The 22,770-nt window shown below is 37.4% G+C and overlaps 1 protein-coding gene across 6 annotated transcripts in view; it reads right to left on the bottom strand.

Moving 5' to 3' along the window:
* LOC131685958 (tumor necrosis factor alpha-induced protein 8-like protein) overlaps positions 1-22,770 on the bottom strand; it is a 54,379-nt gene that overhangs the window by 15,603 nt on the left and 16,006 nt on the right. For 5 of the 6 annotated variants that reach the window (XM_058969995.1, XM_058969994.1, XM_058969998.1 and 2 more), the window contains one exon: positions 5,670-5,848. In XM_058969995.1, coding sequence (XP_058825978.1) covers positions 5,670-5,748 — 79 coding nt within the window. In that variant the 5' untranslated portion in view covers positions 5,749-5,848. Of the gene's footprint in view, positions 1-3,997; positions 4,721-5,669; positions 5,849-22,770 lie in introns of those variants that run through there. The other variant, XM_058969999.1, reaches the window with a different exon arrangement.

The raw sequence follows: 22,770 nt of genomic DNA, 5'->3' as shown, positions 1-22,770 counted from the left end.
GGAAGCTTTTCTCGCGAATGCTCGAGTGCTGTTTTATCTCGCAGGCGAAAAATATATTAAGGCTCAAGTTACCTCAAGGCTTGGTAGTATGCATAAGAAAAATTGTGTTCAGCTTTGCCACCAGATTATCCATTTATACCTTTTCAAAACTCTAAAAGAAGAATATCAGTCGATTTATTAGATCATCAGGATTCAATTCATGCAAAATACCTGCTGGAAAAACCATCGGCTTAGCTGGATGGTGCTTTTGAAAAAGTGGCTGTGATTTTTTATCACACTACCACACCGAGCGGGGGTACGCAACACAACTGCGCAATGAAAAAACCACAGCCACTTTTTCAAAAGCACCATTCAGCTAAGCCGATGGTTTTTCCAACAGGTATTTTGCATGAATTGAATCGTGATGATCTAATAAATCGACTGATATTCTTCTTTTAGAGTTTTAAAAAGGTTTATATGGATAATCCGGTGGCAAAGCTGAACACAAATTTTCCTACGCACACTACCAAGCGTTCAATTCTAACACATGCTTAAAAACGGTAACTTGAACCTTAAACAGCACAGGCGAGTGTGAATGCACGAAGATCATGGACTGCTAAGAGTGTTCTCGCTATTTCACGCGAACGAGAAAGCTTTGTTTTTGTGCCATCGAACGAGCATAGCATCATTGCACAAGACGAAGAATTCTTCACATTTGCTTTCGGCCTGCCTAGTCGGTGTATGATTCAGTGAAACGAAAAGAATTGGATCAGATAATACTTGATAATAATATATTAAAATTGATTAAGTTGTTGCGTTTCGCTGGATTGATAAAAGGCAAGCGTCAAAATAGTCAGAGAGACATCCGGAGCAATAACTCCAACATACTTTTTGGTTCCGCGAACGACATCGACACCCATTATGTCGATCGCAGTACGGTGGAAGAGGCGTTTGTGCTGTGTAAAAGGAATGTTGCGATAATCGGACTAACTATAAATTCTAACAAAATAAAGCAGTTCGTAAAGAACGAATTGGATTGTCCATTATCCCTGGGAGAGAAAAAATACTTACAAATTTACAAAACCTTATTAATACACAAAATTTTTATATTGATTAGAAAATAGGATGCCATATAAAGAATTGTTACGCTATTCCAGGAAGAATCGGCCAAGTTATCTGACAACCAAATATAGCATATATCGGTAGCATAATTTTTGAATTGGCCAATATGCTCATTAGGGTGGGACAAAAATTAGATTCCAGCTCCGAGCAACTTTTTAGGTCCCATTTTGGTCCTAGAACAACTGTGCAAATTATTAGCTCGATCCCTGAAACTATATTTTTGCGCCCACTGTTTAAAGTTTACATGGGATTTTGTATGTTTGTAACTTTCGCGAAATAATTCCTCCAGGAGTCGCCTATTACTTCCTAAAAATAAATCGCTATGTGGTTTTTATATAAAATTTAACAAAGAAATAAAGTCTCGAAAACCACGAAACGATCTGACGCTTGAGAAAAAAGTTATTAAGCAGAAACCGATTGATGCTCTGACGATTGATAAAATATTCATTATTTCTAGTACCACCTGTTGGTTGTCCAATTATACGCAATTTTGGTTTAATCTTCTCTTAATGTGTCTAAATCATTTACCTATATTTATTTATATGAATTTAAGCTTCTTTTGTACATAATAAGTGAAAGTTAAAATTTTTGTTTATAATTCGATCGTCAGCAGCAGTGCTACTATGAAAAGTGAAATTTTCATCAATCTTCAGGGCATCAATCAGTTGTTGCTTAATAACTTTTTCCACAAGCATTACATCGTTTTGCAGTCTTCTAAACTTTGTTTCCTTAACAAATTTCCTATAAAAATCAGACATCTATTTATTTTTAGGAAGTAACTGGCGACTCTTGGAAGAATTATTTTTCAAAAGACGATTTTCCCAAACGAAATTCCACGTAAACTTTAAATTGTGGGCGCAAAAATATAGTTTCATCGCTAAAAATTTGCAGAGTTGTTCTGGGAGCTAAATGGGACCCAAAAAGTTACACGGAGCATTTTTATATATATATATATATATATATATATATATATATATATATATATATATATATATATATATATATATATATATATATATATATATATATATATATATATATATATATATATATATATATATATATATATATATATATATATATATATATATATATATATATATATATATATATATATATATATATATATATATATATATATATATATATATATATATATATATATATATATATATATATATAACCGTGTCCCACTCTAATGCTCATGAGCAATCTACATTGGTAAATCGATTAATGTTGCTATTACTGGTAACGTTTTCTTGCTAGTAAATTTTAGATCTTATCCAACAATTACGAAACAATAGACAATAAAGCCAAACATTTGCTAGCTGTGCTAGTGGCGTTTTTTATTGTAAATCTCCGTCCGTTGTTCAGAGATTCTGAGACAATTCCAGATGCCAACGATTCGTTATATGGCCACCAGTAATCTTTATTGGCCACTCAAAAAACGCTAAAACTTTGTTGATAATAAATTTCTAGTTTTTCTTTAATGTGGCCAAAAATATTACATTAGTGGAATTGTAATTTCAAGTAGTAAACTACAGTTCTTTCTCAATGATTTCGAAACAATGTTATATGACCAATTAGACCAATATTCAAAACTTTGATTTTCAATAAAATCAGCTCATATCACAAGATTTTAAGATTTTCGATAATAAACTTAACTCTTAACAGCGATTCTGAGACAATTTAAGAAGGTCAAAAGTACGTAGTACGGCCACTAATTAAGTAGTTTTGGAAACCAAAACATTTCACTATCATAATAGTAGTCCACGCGAACAATACTGATCCATGTGTGGACTTTTCTTAGTCCCTCCCCTGTCTTAAATCATTACCGTTATCTATGGATAAGCCCTTAGTATCATAAAGCGTTCGCATAAAAGATATAGGCATGCTACTTTACGGTTCACGAAAACAGATTGAGAAGAAATATAAATACCAAACGTTAACTATATTCCTCAACAACGTTTATTCGGTTTGGCGGCCGAGATATAGTGTCATCCGTTAACTTTCGTTTGGCAAAAATCGACTATCTGGAAATAGACTTTTCAGATTCAGACTATGCATGTCTAAACGAGCTCGAATTCTGCATGGGATCTTTTTTTCACTCAATATATATTTAGTATCATAAATGGTTGAATAGAAAAATTTCAATAGTTCAAATCTGGACTACCTCATGCATATTGATCGTTCCACTCTTTGTACATGATATTACATTTTTAAATACACCTTAAAATGTTTCACTGAACAACCCTATATGTACACATTAGTAGCAAGCCTGAATAACTAATTAGTGAAATGGAACAAGAACCTGACCGGACTGAAGCTTTCGTTGAACAGTTATTATTTATTTACGATCAGCGACAGGGCCAACGCACGCAAAGCGCACACAAGCGTGAAGGATTCGACAGCTCACCGCATCCCGTCTATCTTGATACGCATTATTGGATATCCAATTTATTTAGAAAGGCAATCCTTTCCGGGTTGAGATAAAAATAAATGTATATAGGGTGATGAGCCTATTTTCACCATACTAAGCAAGGTGCCTCACTAATTCGGTAATTTCTTGCCTTACAATCAATGGAATGCGTAAAAATTGACATCAACCGCTTTGCTTCGTTGTTAAGAACCAATATAATAACACAAATGCGTTGAAAACAGTAAAATTCTCGTGTTTGAGCACAATGAAAACTCGAATCGAGTGCCCCTATTGTTGCGCTACCATTTGACTCAATGCGTTGAACAAAGATGGCAGACACTGCTCTAACCAACGGCTTCAAATGGGTAGGGTGATAATAGAAACATGGCGCAAATAGGCTCATCACCCTACATAAAATCAAACTTTACAATAATAATAATAATAATAATAATAATGAAAAAGAAAATTAGAACTTACCTGTATCGATCATGTTCTCTCTACCAAGCCAAATTAAGATTTATTGTCTGAAAAATTAATCACTCTAATAATAATAACAAAAGCAAACAAGTCTTTGTTGGCGTCGGTATTTCTCCGGCAAGAGTTGGCGTGAGTTTCTTTGTCAATTTCCTGATGGCACTAAGGCGCTAAACGACAATCAATGCCTTCTTTCGTTTGTGACGGTCGATAATTTTGCTTCTGGTGATATTTCTGCTTCGTGTCTCAACAAGCGAACACAAATCAAGCCGGGTGGTGTTTTCACTGCAATTAAGGTCAGACCGGTGGCAACGTATCAGACACCAAAAAAAAACAAATTTCTTTTATGTTTTTCCTTCGATTCCGCCACGGTGGGTGACCTCTAACGGTGATTTTTCCTCCTTCTTCTAAGGAACTTTTCTTCCACTTCCTCCACGCTAGATATACAATCTACACGTGCGCAATTCACTTTCCAATCAATCCAAATTGCGGCAGCTCGCTCTCGACTTCAATAGATTGATGATGCTGATAGTCGTTTACCGGTGTATCTGTATCCCGTGATGGACAAGCTCTTGAACAGAGCGCTTTCCTGAGTCCGGGTTGTATTTCACTTTGCTTCGAACTATCGCAACACGAAATTGCTTTCAAGTGCCGTCGATGATGCAAAAGACAACAATAAGCGTTTGTTTGATGTACCGCCGGTTGTTTTTATTGTATATTAGATTCCTGTGAGGAACAAACGAAACAAACAAAAAAAAACAAAATCAAGAATCTAAAAGTGCAAATTAAAACTAATGTACAAGGTGAACTAACATACGAACGCAAAAGAAAAACTATATTCACAGCTCCCAGTCCCTCTATCAATTGTGTCTAAATAGTTTAAAAACATTTTCAGCACTTTTCGTTCCACATACACGCAGATGTTCGATGTCATAAGTTTGAAACATTCACGGTTCCATTTTTCTATCGTAGTAGGCAGTACAACACCTGTTTTGACATGAATGCTATAGAAAATCCCACCTTGATACTAAAGTTTTCCGTTTTCTTTCACAGCCTTTAGGCTTTTTCCTTGGTGGCTACATCTAGTTTTTACCTCTCAGAAAATTGTAAACAAATGTACATTTTCACACAAAAAAAGTTAAATCAAAATGTTACATTTAGCTCATTTGTATCAAATACAGTTTTATTTGAACTTGAAAAAAAAAGTTTATGACAACTATTCAAGCAACTACTAGTCTAAAAGAGTTTTCATTAGTTTTTTTTCACGACTAGAGAACAGAACAATTTAAAATATGTTTAGGTACAAGCTAACATAAAATACAAAGAAAAAGTAATTAGATTAAAAATTATTAGCTTCAAGTAATTCACTTCCCAACCCGCGAAATTTATGGAAGTAGCAAATTAACACTGTCTTCAAAATATCCCAGAAGCTAGAGCAAAATTTATTTAAAAATCTGTCATATGTGTAACCTTTCAATGTTATAAACGCTACACGTGTTTGACAGCTGTACTCCAACTGCATTGCATCGATCAATGCGCCACCTACAAACATTTGCCAAACGTGTTTCAGACGTCTGATTAAATCTGAAGTTCAGTAGCGAGTGATTACATACATATCGAATCGAGGCTAAATATTTGCTATTTGTGGTTTTTCCTTCTTTCCAGATATACTTACACAAACAATTTGCACATTCGGCAGCAATTCTCTGGTATACAATCCACGTCTGTAATTCTAGTATACTGGCAGCACTCATAGCTTCGACGGTTGACGATTATTGTTATACTTTGTTGTGTAGGCCACTTTATGGAAATGTTGAATATCTGCTTCTCTCTTAGGCCATAACAATAAAATACCTGAGAAAGATAAATGACAGAAATTAACGTCATATAAACTCAATATGAAAAATATAAATAAGGTTTTTTTTGTTCATTTCTGTTTATTCATTTTTTTAGATATAAGATATTTTCTGTGAATAAGGGTCTAATTTTTTATCTGAACCCTTCTAGTATTACATATCATATAATTCCCGAAAGTAACACTAAGTTCACACTACAGAGTTAAAACACGTTATAATAATTAGCAGCAAGCGAAATGACTTAGGAAAATTAGAAGAACGTCGAAAAACCCAAACGAATCAAATGAATACTGATTAACCAACACACTGCACTGATAGGCCCCGTACAAAACTTACCCAGACCTCACTTCGTTGAAAGTATTAATTTCTTCTATGAAGTTTGATCAACCTCCAGTCTTCGCCAAAGTTATAGACAAAAACATTTTCTTTCAGATTTGGACATAAGCACCTAACGAAAATACGAGCAAATCAATTTAATTCATATTAATTGACGAAAAATTCCATATAAGTTTCAGGCACTTTGATCCGTTAGCTAGATTGGCAGATACTCCTGGTAGGACTAGGAAGCTTGCCACTTTGGTGTACATATTTTAGCTAATATGTTCCTGATTATATTGTATCTTTGAAGGTATGTGACTATTACATTAGAACTCATTAGAACAATTCAATGGAATAGAAGGAAATAGTGACACGCTCGTGTTATGTGATGTCCGTCTTTCTAGCCCTGCCTGCCGGAATAAAAATCGAGTCCATTTCGATCATGTGTACTCGGTGGATCGAAATCAGCCAGTTTCTTTTTCCTCGGTATAAGGCGATTCCCGCCGGTGTGTGGTGTAGTAGGCGTTTCTGATACGTGTTGTTTGGTTACCATTCGCCTTTTACAAAGCGTTGTTATTGTTGGCTAATCTGCTCTAATGAAGCTAGCGTGACAGCGAAATTATCAGGTCTGCTCTTCGAACAGCTCCACGTCAAGCGATTGGAATGTGGGAGCTGTTCGATTTTGCACTTTCAATATTTCATGCACCAATTAATAGCGTACGGATCGACGCTGATGCCACTTCCTCGGGAGTTATCAAATGTATGTATAGGTATACCACCTAGGCACTAAGACAATATTAAGTGACATCTGAAAACTAATCGCTGTTCACACGAGTGTCAAATAGAAATACATGAAGGGTTTCTGCTGTTACGATTGAGTAAACAATCGTCACGATAGAAGTTGTCAAGTCGTGGTTTAGGTATGCTTAAATTAAAATGACTAAACATCTCTCGCGTTTGGCAAAATTTTCCATGTCAAATTGTATCCCGTGATATGTCCCGCATTGGTTTAATTAGAACCTTAAAATTTAATACAGGAAATACGTACACCAAAGAACATATGACAGACAATCATGATTAATTTATCTATTTGAAAATAAATCGAAAATTGTCCATTCTTCTCTAAAGGAATCCTTCATATGTCAATTTGAACAGAAATGGGTCAAGTTTTCTAGAATTTTTCCGTAATTTCAATAAATTCGTAGCTTTTTAAGATTACGGCTAGTCAACAAATTGAGCATTTTGAGGTTCAACCGAGAAAACCTCGAAGGGCGGTCATTTTTAAAACCGTAAAAGCAGTATTTTATTTTATTTTATTTTTATTTTACCATTTACTCATTTTACTCAAAATCGATCAAGGTATTTGGCACTGTAGTGTATATAGTTGGATCAATCATATAACGATGGTATATTAGCGCCACTATAAATTCAGTGGTACACTTTCTGTTAGATCTTCCCCGGGCTTGGCCGTTGCATGATCCGGATTCCTTCATGAAAATACATTAATTTCCACGAATTGATCACAAAAATCTTGTGTGTTCTGTTGAAGGTATTGACGGATTTTTTGGAGTTGGAGTCGTTCCGAGAACACGATGTGACATGTGACATAAAGAACGCTTCAGAGAATCTTGTTTGACACCCATCGACGAACGTACCAACCAGTAACATGGGTGACGTCATGTAAACTGTCGAATGTGAATTGCCAATTGCCATAGCCTTATTTAATACATGTAATAAATTAAACAAAGCGGTCTTACAAGAATGGTTTTACATTTCTTACAAAAGAAATGTATAGGATTCGCTCAAACTTTAAAAAAAAAATTTCCGAGGCCCGGAGGGCCGAGTCTCATATACCAATCGACTCAGCTCGACAAATTGGGACAATGTCGGTATGTATGTGTGCGTGTGGGGGGTGTATGTATGTATGTGCACTAATATCAGGTAATTATCTCAGCAACCGCTGAACTATGATGTGCTAGAAAAATATTAGGTATGAAAGTTCACTTTTATCCTTATTATATTATTTATCTTAGTATTTCATTTTTTTTATTTATTCACATTATTTATTTCATTTGTTTTAATCGCTTTGTTAAATTGTCAATTTTTCCAAGTTCATATGTTTTACTCAGTTTCTTCATTTTATTAATTCGGTTTAGTCAGTTCTTTTTATTATTGTATGACAGTTTGTTAGCTTGAAACAATTTAATTTCATAACTTTTTTTAATATTGTCTAATTTTTGTTTGAGCTTGGTTTGATTTATATTAATCATTCTATCCATTTTATGAATACTGTTCCAACTTGGGGAACGTTCCGGTTGGTAGAAAGCTCAATCGCTTGAAAATTGGCTGGGTATCCAATTGTCCAGTGGATGCTTCGTCCTGGATGGTAATGAGCAATCGCCGTAGGAAAATTTAATTTAATTCTTATGGTCCTGAAAAGGACCCTTTCGGCGATGCTCACACCTGGCTGGTTGGTGGTGTAATGAATACTAGAACACTTATACTGCTAACTGTTTATTTTCTGAAGATGTTTACAGGTTGGAGGTGAAAATCAAACTAAACTTAAGCTTGCTAGGGGTTCTCCTTTTATAGAGTCGGTGGTGATAAGGGGTACTAGTTTTTGTTGGTGGGGTTACCTTTCGGCGATACCGAACAAATACTTTTTGTTTATTTTTTGCTTCATAATTATTTTAAATTTTCATTTGTTTGATTATTTTTCTTTAATTTATTCAGTTTATTCGAAGTATTATTCGTGCAGGACTCGAAACTGTGCTTATCTCACATCTAGTTGCTTGCCAATTTTGCGTCAAAGGAGACCATAATCTCATCGTCTTTGATTTTACCTGAGTTTTGAAGTTTGAGAGTGAATTCTTGTGTATTGGTGATGGACCGGCTGGAAAACTTTTTTGGCATATTTTGAAATTCTTGCACTAGCCATTTTGCAATTTTTTGGGTTGGGGCACCTTTGGATGCACAGGCCAACTTCGTAAGCCACTTTGCAAGCAAGTGTACAAAGCAAGCGTTAGCCAGGATAAACCAATTGACATTGATTGAAAGGGAGAACCCCGCTACCGGATACGATACGTAAACCATTTATCTGCAGTATATCAAAGACACCGGTTCATGGTTGGGTCTTTGGCAGAATGTTTTGAATATAATCAAACCTGCGATTCTAATGTTCTCAAGATTCGGTTACAGGTTTGGTCAAAAGATCTGACGTCGGTGCGTTGGATGCTTTCGAATCGATGGCGTTCTTCATTGTTCGTTTGTTTAATGGCGTTCTTCATTATTTAAATCAGTTTAGGTTCGGATTCCCTAAACGCAGCAAAGAAGTTGTATGACCGACTATTTTAAAAAATGCGATGTGAATGTCTATGTCCTTCGATAGCACCCGCTTGGTAGAATTGACAACCGTTTTTCTTTAAAAAACATAGATGTCATGCAGATTGTTCTACCGAATTCCGACATGGCTATACTAATTTCTTGCCATGACCTGAATATTTGGCGTTACGCTATCCATAATTTATATTTTTATCCAAATCTACATTGGGACCCCGCAGCAGATGAAGCGATTGCAATCAATCACCAGATATATAATCTATTCCCCCTTCAGTGAAAGCATTAAGGACAGTCCAACAAACATATATTTCACATGATTAAACCAGATTTATATTATTCGAGCATGCAATGATTAAACTAGGTTTATATTAGAATCCGTGAACAAGGTTGTCGCATTGTAGTTCGGCTGGATAGTATCGGTAGTCCTGTGCCATTATTTACTACAGCTTTGCTGTTTTAATCAAGGAATCGAGTGGACCGACCACGATTGGTAAAGCAGACATTCACTGCGATGAGCTTTGGAAAAGGAAAGTCGCTTTGGTTTGGTCAAAATTTGTCAACAAAGAAGTGTCAAGCGCCAACCGCGTTCTAACCGCTGATGTTCATTGCGTTCTGAATGCGCGGCAATGGTCGCGTTTTTTTAGTACAAACCGCGACAATTCCGCCGTTGCCGTTACGCTTCCGTCGCCATTGCGTTTGGGCCTTTATTACTGCAAGGTCAGAGCAAATACAAATTAAATACGCCAAGGTCCCATACAAAAGGGGCATCATTTTTTGGCTCATCGAAAGAAACCAATTATGCTACCCAATTCCTATGATTTGTCTTGACAGCTTAGAGATGTCAGAAAACAATTAAACTGGCAACGCCAGCTGATCAAAGCATGCTGGTGGTTTTGTTTTATTTTCATTTGGTTGTCAAATGTGAAAAAAACCATTGCAGATTCATAAAATGAAACGCAATTCAGATAATCCCGTTAAAATAGAGTTTTTACGCAAATATGGACGTCAGTTCATTGATTCTGCAGCTAACATAGAAGAAAAGTGTGATCAGGTGCGTTCGTTAGATTGGATAGTTTCACCGGACATATTTTTAAAATCATCCCCTTTGCCATCCTTCGACAACCAATACAGCGTTGGGAAACCTCGGACGTTGAACCTTGGCGGAACATCATTGGCGGTGGCTTACGACACAAACATCCTCACGACTTGAGGATATCCTCACGACAGAAACATCCTCATTTTTGAGTTTAGTAACCAGTTCTTCGAAGATCGGTATTAGCTTCTTGCAATAGCCGCACCATGGGGCATAGTATTCCATTAAAGTGTCAACTCCGTTATTGATAAAAACATTGTCAAAATTTTACCGACAGGTATTTTTGCCGGTGCATCATTGCTTTCTGACACTTGTTCTGATTTGCCATACGATTCCAGACTGCCTTCCTCCAGCGCGGTAGCAGTGATTACGGTGGATATTAATATGTAACAACGTTAGTTAGTACCTGTTGTCTCCGAATGACATAAAACATTTCACTTGATTTCTTCCTCCTTCATTTTTGAATGCTGCGCAAACATTACCAACCAGTTGCAACTATGATCGTAATCCCAAACAAACCAATGAACTTCAAAACTAATAAGTGAAAATGATATCCAACAGGATCACCGACTAATTACTGTAATTATTAAAAAACTCAAATTTTCGTCAACAGGTAACCAAAACAATTGCATGTGTCGATCGTTGCTAAAGAAATTCATCCGTTGCTAAAGAAATTCATCCGTGCAGAAATTCATCAGTTTTAACACAATTTCATCAAAGTACACTGTCACTTTGACAGTGTACCTCGCTGTACCATTGGGTAGCTTAAAACGTGTCCTCGAAAAATCGTCAGAGCATTCCGTATTAACATATTTGTATTTGGTCAAAGTTTGGACGAAATATCTAACGAATTGAAAAATTTATTTGGCTTTTCTCCTTCACAAGTTATTCTTATGAAGAGAAAAGCGAACGGCTCCAACTGCCACAACGCTCTGAATATTATCTCAATGTTTTATTCAATTCATTTTATTCGTAATAATGTTAATAATTTGAAAGTGTTAGAAAATGCACGTTTTATGTTCCGTGTACGTGTTAAAGTATGAACATTATAGACGACATGGGGGCAGAATTCAAAATCTGACCCAGTGTCGTAGATGCCAGGGCTTTGGGCACAGCACAAAAATTGTCATTTGGATTCCAAATTTATGGTCTGTGAAGATAAATCGCACACAAAGGACGCTTGTCCGGTGAAAGAAAGTTTCGAATGCGCTAATTGTAGCGAAAAAATCGAATTTCTGGACATTTCCCAGTCGGGAAAAAATATAAAATTTCGTTCAAAGCAACAAAAATAACAAATAAAAAATTACCTACTTCATTAGGTACACTTCTAGAAAACAAGCTTTAACGTGTTAATCCGTTTCCAAATACAATTAAAGCTTCTCTACCTATAGAAGGATCTGTCTTCGTCACATCACCCTACAATGGTATGCCATCTTATGCTATAGTGACAGGTTACAAGACTAAAAGAACGATGACTACCACACCCCCAATTTGGTTATCATACAGCGCTTCCTTTGCTCCAACCGATCTAGGTAGCATTACGATAGAAAAATCAAATTTCTTGCAGCAATTAATGTTTCAATTGATGACTGCAATGCTAAATTCTACCTCCAGGTTTGAAGCTTTTCAAACTGGGTGGGGATTTGCTAGCAAAATTGCAATGAATTTAAGGTGACTTTGATTCTGATCACCTTCCAGTAACATTTTCGCTTTCTCAAGAAGCTGTTTCCAATCCCATTTAATTATCACAAAGCGAATTGAGAAAGGTACAAAACTTGTATAGAGAATAATTTTAATCATGATGAAGATTTACAAAATAAAGATGACATTGATACGGTTATACAAAATTTAAGCGATTTTATTGTTGATTCTAGAAATTTATCAGTACCAACAACACAGATAAAATTTAAATCGTGCTCGATAGAAAACTTGTGGCAGATGTTCAAAAAATCAATTGAAATTTAAAAAAAAACCGACCTTCACAGTACTCGGGAACAATGGTCATTGTATTTCGCTCAATTCGTTAACTGGCACCCGAAACTAGAGGCTTTACAGTACCCAGAAATTACAGAAATCTAAAATAGCTTGACGAATTTTAGATTTCCATCTTGAGGATTGGTGATTTCTTTCCAAGATAATACAGAAGCACATGGACATCTATTTCACACACGAATATTTATTACTCGTAAACATTTTTTAACCCTCAAAAAGGCAAGTTAAAATTGTGACTTCATAAAGCATCGCTCCTAAGACCCAATGAAATCAAAAACCTCTTTTTTGTCGTTTAACCAGTGAGAGAATGGAAAGCCCGAAAACGCTCGATTATTTGTATTTCAAATTCATTGAAACTAGAGAACTGTAACTAGCCGGGCCTGTGAGTCCCCTTGCCTTTTTGAGGGTTAATGAAGCACATTGGAAATAGACCCTTAAGATATCGGTTAAATTGCTCGTGCCAGCCTAAACTCTATATATATGTCATTTATGCTTCAATGAATTACGGAAAAAAGCCGACGTATTGTGTATCACAAGTTCTTTGCACTTTCATAAATCTCTGAACAGTACAGTACAGGAGAAGCGCCCGGGAAGATGTAACCTCGAATCTAATTGATGATGAATAAATTAATTACACACGCATACACATCATCAGCAGCAGTCAGCGGCGAAGGGGCTGAGCAGAATGCCCTACCCAAACACACCCCCCCCCCCCCGAGTGATGTTGTGCGTATTCGCAGTGCGTCCCTAACCCTTGGAGACATCGACCCAGTTTAGCTTGGTTGGACGAATACACATAACAGGATTTTGTAAGCGGATGCCTGCCTCCCTGGAGATATTCAACCTTATTATTTCCCTAGGATAATGGGCTCGGATTGTAGTGAGTGGATGGTAGGGTGGTTCTTATTTTTTGCGATAAGCGAAAATCGAAATCGTCGCCTATGCTAGATGAGCTCCTAAAACAAAAAAATGACAGGATCCCATAATTTGGAAATTCAATAGCGCCTGAGATAAGAAATTAACGAATTACAAAGGACTGATAAATACAGCAATAAAAAGAGATATTGACATCTACAATTAATTTAACAGCTAACGATTTTTTGTTGTTTTGTATGATTTTATCTTTCTGTCGGCAACGCCTGTACTAAGGCAGTAACGGAAAAACGGGTCGAAATAATGAATAAGTGGAATAGCGAAAATGAAAAACCACAAAAAATTCAGCTGTACTGGCTGGATTCGAACCTTTAGTACAGTACGGCAATGGTTACAGAACTGTCACTGCGCATTAGATGTAGTGCGGGTAGTGATACTTCTCAGATGACCAATTCGAATGTCTACCCCTTAGTCATACTCTGTTTGCAGGCAATCCCCACCTTCCGCTCGCTCAAAGGTTTTCGATCTATTTCTTACCAGTATTACAACTTTAGGCTCAATCGCCTCTTTTCGGGTTAGAGAAATCTTTTAGAAAAATCTCTGACTCTATGTGCGGGGTTGGGAATCAAACCCAGGCGTATAAGGAAATCGATTTACCAACTATGCTGTGCCCGTCCCCCTCAGCTTCATGTAACCGCAATACGCACGAGGCTTGACTGTGTAACTGGTGCTCATGATCCTTGCTTAGTGCATCCATGCATTTGAGATTACGAACAACTGGCGACGTTTTTTGATGGTAGCTAGTTTCAACTAGTTTTCAAATGCAGTGAAGACTACAGACACTTGCGGAGACAAAAACAGTAAAACTAAACAGTAACCATGGATATTTACTCACGGAATCACGGAAGATCCCTTAAGCTTTGCACGGACTTTCCTCTTTACTTCCCCTCACAATACCATCATACTCGTTTGGCTTCATTTTTTGACACTTTGTTATAGTCTGTGTGTAAAGTGACTGTAGTGAAACCCGTTTTATCAACCCGTATTTTAGACGTATTTTAGACTGACAAAATCGGGACATATTTTTTCATTGTTCTTAATAAACTGTTAAGTTGTTAAAGTATTCTTCTTTAATTCTCAGACATAATCACACTTCCTGATTATTTAATAAAAATTTCTCTTTTCGAGTCATCCTATGCAAAATTAAAAGAATGATTTTTTTATTTTTGCATATTTTGCATTTTTAACCCTTTCATGCCCAATTTTTTTCTTGTGCATACAGGTGTCCAAAACTATTTTTCCTTGAAAATGGTGGGGTCAAGAAACACCAAAAATCATTTTCCATAAAAATATCCATCGCAGTGCTAGAAGCTGCGCAAGTTTTACCTTCCAATGTTTAATACAATTTTCCTAGAATTTTTACAACAGTCCAATTACGTCGAAAATGTAGTCAAAGGCAGTCTAAATTGGTAGGTTTTATCAGTTTTCAATAATATTGCAAAGTAACGAAGATATATCAAAATTTCATTTTCATAACAGTTTTAGCCTTCGCCTTGAAAGGTTGTGTTTGCTGATTGGTTGTAGCAACCAAGGCTGTGCAAGCCGTGAATAAGCTAGAAGTTTGTGTACCGTGTCAGTATTTGATGCCGTGTTGGTGCGGAGACAGGCAGGATTGTTGGCTGCGAGAGCGGTCGTTTGGTGGTGGTACCACGCGATAAGCGAGTGTTGGTGCGAAGGCAACGAAGTCTCAGGTAAGCGGCGCCCCACCTTGGTGGTAGTAGTGGTTGCGCTGCATACAACCGGCGCTTGCGACGGAGTGAGACAGAGCTGCATCTGGTTGGTGAAGCGGCTCGCTTCATCATCATTCATTCATCCGTATTAGTGCAGATACGGGATTTTGAGTATTTGTGTACCTAGCCACGCTGCGTAGTAGGGGAATACCTCTGGACCCACAGGTAAGCGGCGGCCCCACCTTGGTGGTGGTAGTGGTTACGCTGCATACAGTCGGCGCTAAGTGAGACCGAGCTGCATCTTGTTTGTGAAGCGTCTCGCTTCATCATCACTTATTCATCTGTGCTAGTGCAGAAACGGGCTTTTGTGTATTTGAGTACCTAGCCACGCTGCGTAGTAAAGAAATACCCCTGGACCCACAGGTAAACAGCGGCTCCATCTTGGTAGTGGTGGTTGCGCTGTGTTCAACCCGAGCGTGACAGAGGGAGACAGCGTGAATCTGCAACTCTTCGAAGGACAGGTAGATTTTAATATAATTTTGCTAGTGTTAGTATTAAATTTACTTACTGTGTATGGTAGGCGAGATGGAGGATAGTGAGATGGAATCCTCCATTTCACAAGAGCAAAATTCTTCTGATCCCCCTCCCTCAACTCCCCTTAGAATAAAATTATACCCCCAAGGGTCTTCTGGACCTTGGCAGGTTTTCTCCAGGCGGAAAGGAAAGCCATTAAACCTTGTGCAAATTGCACGGGATCTGACTTCACGATTTTCTGCTGTAACAGAGATCGTGAAAGTAAATAAAGACAAACTTCGAGTTAGCATTGATAACATTAGACAAGCTAACGAGATAGTAGCCTGCGAACTCTTCACGCGTGAATATAAAGTTTATATACTTTCGCGCGATATAGAATGCGATGGAGTTATCTCCGAACCCAACCTCACTGTCGAGGATATACTTAAGCATGGTGTTGGTTGTTTCAAGAACGCCCTGCTTAATAAGGTAAAAATACTCGATTGTAAGCAATTGTACTCAGTATCACATGAAGAAGAGAAAAAAGTTTACCGATCATCCTATTCATTTCGTGTAACTTTCGCTGGGTCTGCTTTGCCTAGCCATGTTCTTATTAATAAAATTCGTCTCCCCGTTCGCCTTTTCATCCCTCGTGTGATGAATCGCCTTAATTGTAAACAGCTTGGCCACACAGCCACTTACTGTTCCAATAAGGTACGGTGTGGCAAATGTGGGGGCCTCATCAAGAGGATACATGCAATAAAAACTTAGAAAAATGTTTACATTGCGGAGAAACTTCACACGAGCTCCTTGCATGTCCCATATATAAATTGCGGGAGGAGAAAATTAAACGATCCTTGAAGGAGAGATCTAAGCGCTCTTATGCAGAAATACTGAAAAATGCTACTCCTGAACCCACGGTCCCAGAAACCAGATACGCTATTCTATTGCCGAAAGAGTTTGACTCTGACGAAGCGTCCGAAGGTACATCATTTGTTTTACCTAGAGGATCCAGGAAAAGAAAACAATCCTCTTTTCCCAAACTGCTAAGCAAGGGCCTTAAAATTTCTCCTCCAACAAATAAATCGCGGCCAAAGCTAAAGAATTCCGATGCAATTCCGAAGCCAGTCCCTCCCGGTTTTGGTAATGTACAATCCAAACAGAACACCATAACTGGAAATAATAAAACTTCAACTTCCTCCGAGCCTCAACCGGGGATAGGTTTATTGAAATTTTCTGAAATTGTTGATTGGATTTTCAAAGCATTTAATATTTCTGAACCACTAAAAAGTATACTTTCAGCGTTCCTCCCAACAATTAGAACATTTTTAGAGCAGCTGATTGCTCAATGGCCCATCCTTGCAGCGATTGTATCTTTCAATGGGTAATTCACCTCCTCCAATGAAAGATTCCATCACTGTTTTACAGTGGAATTGCAGAAGTATCATACCTAAAATTGACTCCTTAAAAATTTTGCTGCCTAATTTGAAATGCGATGCTTTTGCTTTATGTGAAACATGGCTTACCTCAAACATTAATATCAACTTGAATGATTTCAACATTATTCGCCTAGACCGAGACACCCCATATGGAGGAGTGCTTCTAGGAATTAAAAAGTGCTATTCTTTCTATAGAATTACCATCCCCATGATTGCTGGCATTGAGGCTGTAGCAGTCCAAACGAATATTAAAGGCAAAGACATGTCTATCGCTTCTATATATATACCTCCCAAAGTTCAAATTGGACAACGTCAAATTTTTGAGGTAGTGGAATCCATGGCTGCTCCGCGTCTGATACTCGCACGGAGTATTGTGGGGTTCCCTCTACAATGATAATCGATCCTCTTTGATATACAATGTTTGTGACGAGCTCAATATGACAGTTTTAAATACAGGCGAAGTAACACGCATTCCCAGACCACCCACACGACCAAGTGCATTAGATCTATCTCTATGCTCGACATCACTTCGGTTAGATTGCACGTGGAAGGTTGTACCTGATCCTCACGGTAGCGATCATTTGCCAGTCGTTATTTCAATTAACAGTAAATTAGGCCTCACGAATTCAATCAATGTCCCTTATGACTTGACACGAAATATTGATTGGAAAAAATACCAATCTTTATTTTCCACTTCTCTTGTTTCGACGGAAGAGCTACCACCTACCGAAGAATATGAATTTCTAGCGGGTTTGATTATTGAAGCAGCAGAACAAACCCAAACGAAATGCAATCCTGGCATGATAATGAACAGCCGGCCTCCTAATCCCTGGTGGGACAAAGAGTGCTCGGATGCATATGAAGCTAAACAAGTTGCTTACAAAGAAATTATGAAACGGAAAGGGTGTACACGTGCAAACTTTGAAAATTATTCGATTTTACAAAACAAATTTGACAGTCTCCGTCGTGCCAAAAAGTCTAGTTATTGGAGACGTTTCGTTGATGGCTTGTCAAGAGAAACATCAATGAGTACTCTTTGGAACACAGCCAGAAGAATGGGGAATCGAAATGTAACTAATGAAAGCGAAGATTTTTCGAATCGCTGGATATTTAATTTTGCCAAGAAAGTTTGTCCAGATTCTGCTCCTGCGCAGAAAATCATTCGCGATGCTCCCACAAGTAACGATTCCATAGATTCGCCTTTGACAATGATGGAATTTTCAATTGCACTCCTCTCATGCAACAATAATGCTCCGGGACTAGACAGAATTAAATTCAACTTGGTGAAGAATCTGCCTGACCTAGCAAAAAGACGCTTGTTGAATTTATTCAATAAGCTTCTTGAGCAGAACATTGTCCCGCACGACTGGAGACAAGTGAGAGTTATCGCCATTCCAAAACCGGAAAAACCAGCCTCCGACCATAACTCGTATCGACCGATTGCAATGCTATCCTGCATCAGGAAATTGTTGGAAAAAATTATCCTACGAACGGCTTGCTATCAGATACCCAGCTTGGTTTTCGGAGGGGAAAGGGAACGAATGATTGTCTGGCGCTACTTTCGTCAGAAATCCAACTAGCTTACGCAAAAAAAGAACAAATGGCGTCTGTGTTCTTAAACATAAAAGGAGCATTCGACTCTGTTTCCATTGATGTTCTCTCAGAGAAACTACATCAATGTGGTCTTTCACCAATATTAAATAATTATTTATACAACTTATTGTCAGAAAAGCACATGCATTTTTCATATGGCGATTTGGCAACATTCAGAATAAGTTACATGGGCCTCCCACAAGGTTCTTGTTTAAGCCCCCTTCTCTACAATTTTTACATGAATGACATTGATAATTGTATTGTCAGCCCATGCACTCTAAGGCAACTTGCAGATGATGGCGTGGTTTCTGTTACAGGACCAAAAACCATAAATTTACAACAACCACTGCAAGATAGTTTGGATAATTTATCAAGTTGGGCATTGAAGCTAGGCATCGATTTCTCTACGGAGAAAACAGAGTTGGTTGTTTTTTCAAGGAAACGTGATCCAGCTCAGCTTCAGCTTCAGTTGGTTGGTAGAACGATAGCCCAAGTCATGACCTTTAAATATCTCGGAATTTGGTTCGATTCTAAAGGTACATGGGGAGGCCACATTAGGTATCTGATAAAGAAGTGCCAACAAAGGATAAATTTTCTCCGAACAATAACCGGATCTTAGTGGGGTGCTCATCCAAGTGACGTAATAAGATTGTATCAAACGACGATACTTTCAGTAATGGAAAATGGGTGCTTCTGTTTCCGTTCAGCTGCAAACACCCACATTATTAAATTGGAACGAATACAGTATCGTTGTTTACGAATCGCCTTAGGTTCCATGCAATCGACACATACGATGAGTCTTGAAGTTCTAGCGGGAGTTCTTCCCTTAAAAGATCGATTCTGGGATCTCTCCTCTCGTTTACTTATACGATGTGAGGTTATGAATCCACTTGTAATTGAAAATTTCGAAAGACTTGTCGAGCTTCAATCCCAAACCTGACATAGTGACAGTGTACTTCAATCACATGTCACAAGAAATAACGCCTTCTAGTTATGTTCTGACATGTGTTAATATACTAGATACTCCCGATTCCACTTTATTTTTCGACACGTCCATGCAAGAGGAAATTCGTGGAATCCCGGATCACCAGCGCTCTCTGGAGATCCCTAAAATATTCATAAGTAAATACCAACACATAGACTGCCATAAAATGTTCTACACTGATGGGTCACGAATCAATGAGGCCAATGGCTTTGGTATTTTCAACAATAACACCTCGATCTCTTTCAAGCTTGCAGAACCTGCCTCCGTTTATACAGCCGAACTAGCGGCAGTTCACTATAGTCTGGAAATCATTAATACTTTACTTCCGAGCCATTATTTCATCCTCACAGATAGCCTCAGCACAATTAAGGCACTACGCTCATTAAAGCTTGATAATCACGCTCCGTTATTTTTGACGAAGATACGAGAATATTTTTACCATTTTTTTGTTAACCATTTTTGTTAACGACCTATTGAGTCAATTTGTCAACAGTTTTTTCGGCATGCAAGCTTAGAGCTCACCGGCGACTTAACCTTTTGTCTGCTACCGTAGGGGTCAGGGTCTTTTGGCATTAGAAATGCGAATCACCTGAGTCTACGGCATGTCCGAACAAGCGTAAAGTAACTTGTTACTTCATGCTGTCGGAACCGACCGCCCCAGGCAGCACTGCTCCATCGGAATCCAATCAGACTATTTGTAATAACTTCAGTTTTAGAGCTAATACTTGTAACTATTAGTGCTTAAATAAAAGGTCACAGTCACATTTATTAGCCTTACTTGTTTATGGGAGTAATTCTTGCCTAAGCCAATAGTTATAGCTGCTCAAAAACGTTGTTGTCCACGAACAACATAGGCATAAATGGGTTAAGATAAGAAAAATATGCTAAAGTAAGGATTTATTTGGTAAACCTGTTAGTGCACATCCAACAAATTTTCATGGGTGGCTGACAAATTTGGGCTAAAAGCTGATAGAATCGGGGGTAAACAAAATCGGGGGCTGATAACAGCGGATCTTCACTGTAATACATATTCAAATGTATCCAAGGGGTAACGACCGTACGAGTCGATAATACAGTGGAGAACCGATTTTATTAGCATCCGATTTTATCTACCCCCGATTTTATCAGCTTTTTGACCCGATCAGCTTTATATGAAAAGTGAAAGTTGGTAGTTTGATGGGCTCTTACAGACGAACCAAATTGAATTCGAGTAAATCCTTTCTTGGGCATATATTTCGTATCTTAGAGATCCGAAATATGCAAAAATAAAAATATTAATTTTTTTTAAATTTTGCACTGTAAGGGGAACTTAAAGTAAATAATCAGAAAAGGTTGCAAGGCTATATCTAAGGACCAAAGAAGAATATTTTAAGAGCTTCGGTTTACATTGAAGACCCGTTTTCATCAGCCCCCGATTTTATAAGTTTTTTGACCCGATTTTATCGACCAGCCAGTATTATGAGACTATGTTTAGCGATTAAAGAAGAATATTTTGAGCTTCGGTTTATTAAAAATAAATAAACAAATATGTTTTGCCATTGTTCCCCGGGTCTTCGCTGTATTAAAAAGACAGAAAAATGTATGACCCGATTTTATCAATGTCCCTGTTTTATCAACTTAAAATTCGCCAAGTGGCTGATAAAAACGGCTCTTCACTGTAATAGTAATATGTTCCAAAAAATATAGTTTTTTTTTTTTCAATTTGGTTCCTCTACAAAATCGACATCACATCACATTCCATGCATATGATATTTATTGAAGAATAATATTATATGTTTTAAAATTAGGAAGATCTTCGGGAGCGATAAAACAATTGAAGAAAGACGCGATTCTCATATGTTCACTGTAGTTTCTTCCCTGTACATGGAGGTTGAATTCAATTGATGAAAGGTAGAAAACTAATCTATCCACACATTGAACGAATGTACCTATATGGTATAAACACAAAATAAACCAAAACATTCACATCAAGTGCAGCGCAGCTGAATTTAATTTTATACCTTCAGTCTGGTCACTGTGAAGGATAAATCGATGCAGTTACCATGGTGTTGGTTGTGTACAAACAAACTAAATGTTCGGTATTCAAGCAATTTTCCAGATCGAACCAGCAAAGAAAACAGAAATAAACCTACATTCACCACTATTTCTTTGCGTTATGCTAAATACGAAAAGAAAGCTCTTAGCGGCCACTATGCCCAACAGCGTTGGTTGAGAGAAGGTTGAGTCAATGAAGTTGAATCTTTAGATCAGACTAAAGCTGCCCCATTAGGTGGGGTATGCGAGGAATGTTGTCGTTTGGTAGCACACGATAGTTCCGTCCTCCGATGGTGACTCGTTCTCTATTCGTCTTCTTTTATGCATGTTTTTTTCAATTTATCGTTAACGTTTACGAACCCGGACAGTTTGGGAATGAAAATCAAAGGAAGTAACGGGAATGATAGACTACTTTAAAGCACAGATACTTAAAAGTAAATATTTAACAGATTAGGTATGTGGTTGAACTTATTGAAAAGCTTTTTTTATTGTTTAACCCTACTAGTTTCAAATTAGAATGGATGACTTTTAGTTCCCTTCCCACTTGAAGTATCTTTCGAATACTCAAAAATTTCAAATCAGGGAAATCTAAAAAAAATCTCCAGTCGTTATCGACTCAATAATACAGGATAAAAAATTGAACACACAAATTACTAAATTTAAATTACTCTAAATTTCAACTTTCTATCGCAAGGTGCAGTAAAAATTTTGTTGGCTTCATATTTAAGCCATTCATCTGTTTCGAACAATCTTTATCTGTATGTAATCAAACTTTACATCAAATCCGGGAAATCTGTATCCCAGCTGGATGACCAAATTGACTTCTCCAGTTCTGTTCATCCTAAAATGAAGATTCAGACAAAGGAAGATGTTACCATCCATCTCTATAAAACCAGAGCCTAACTATTATTATGAACAAATTAGTATGTACCTTGTTAGAAATACAAATATTTTGATTCCGCCTAAAACTCTGTCAGTACCACGAAGTGGAGACTTGCTCTGGATTGTTTA

Source organism: Topomyia yanbarensis, chromosome 2 (genome assembly GCF_030247195.1).
Source record: "Topomyia yanbarensis strain Yona2022 chromosome 2, ASM3024719v1, whole genome shotgun sequence".
In the NCBI taxonomy this organism is placed as follows: domain Eukaryota; kingdom Metazoa; phylum Arthropoda; class Insecta; order Diptera; family Culicidae; genus Topomyia; species Topomyia yanbarensis.
Note: the sequence above shows the minus strand (reverse complement) of the source record. Positions and strands in the feature narration are given on the sequence as shown.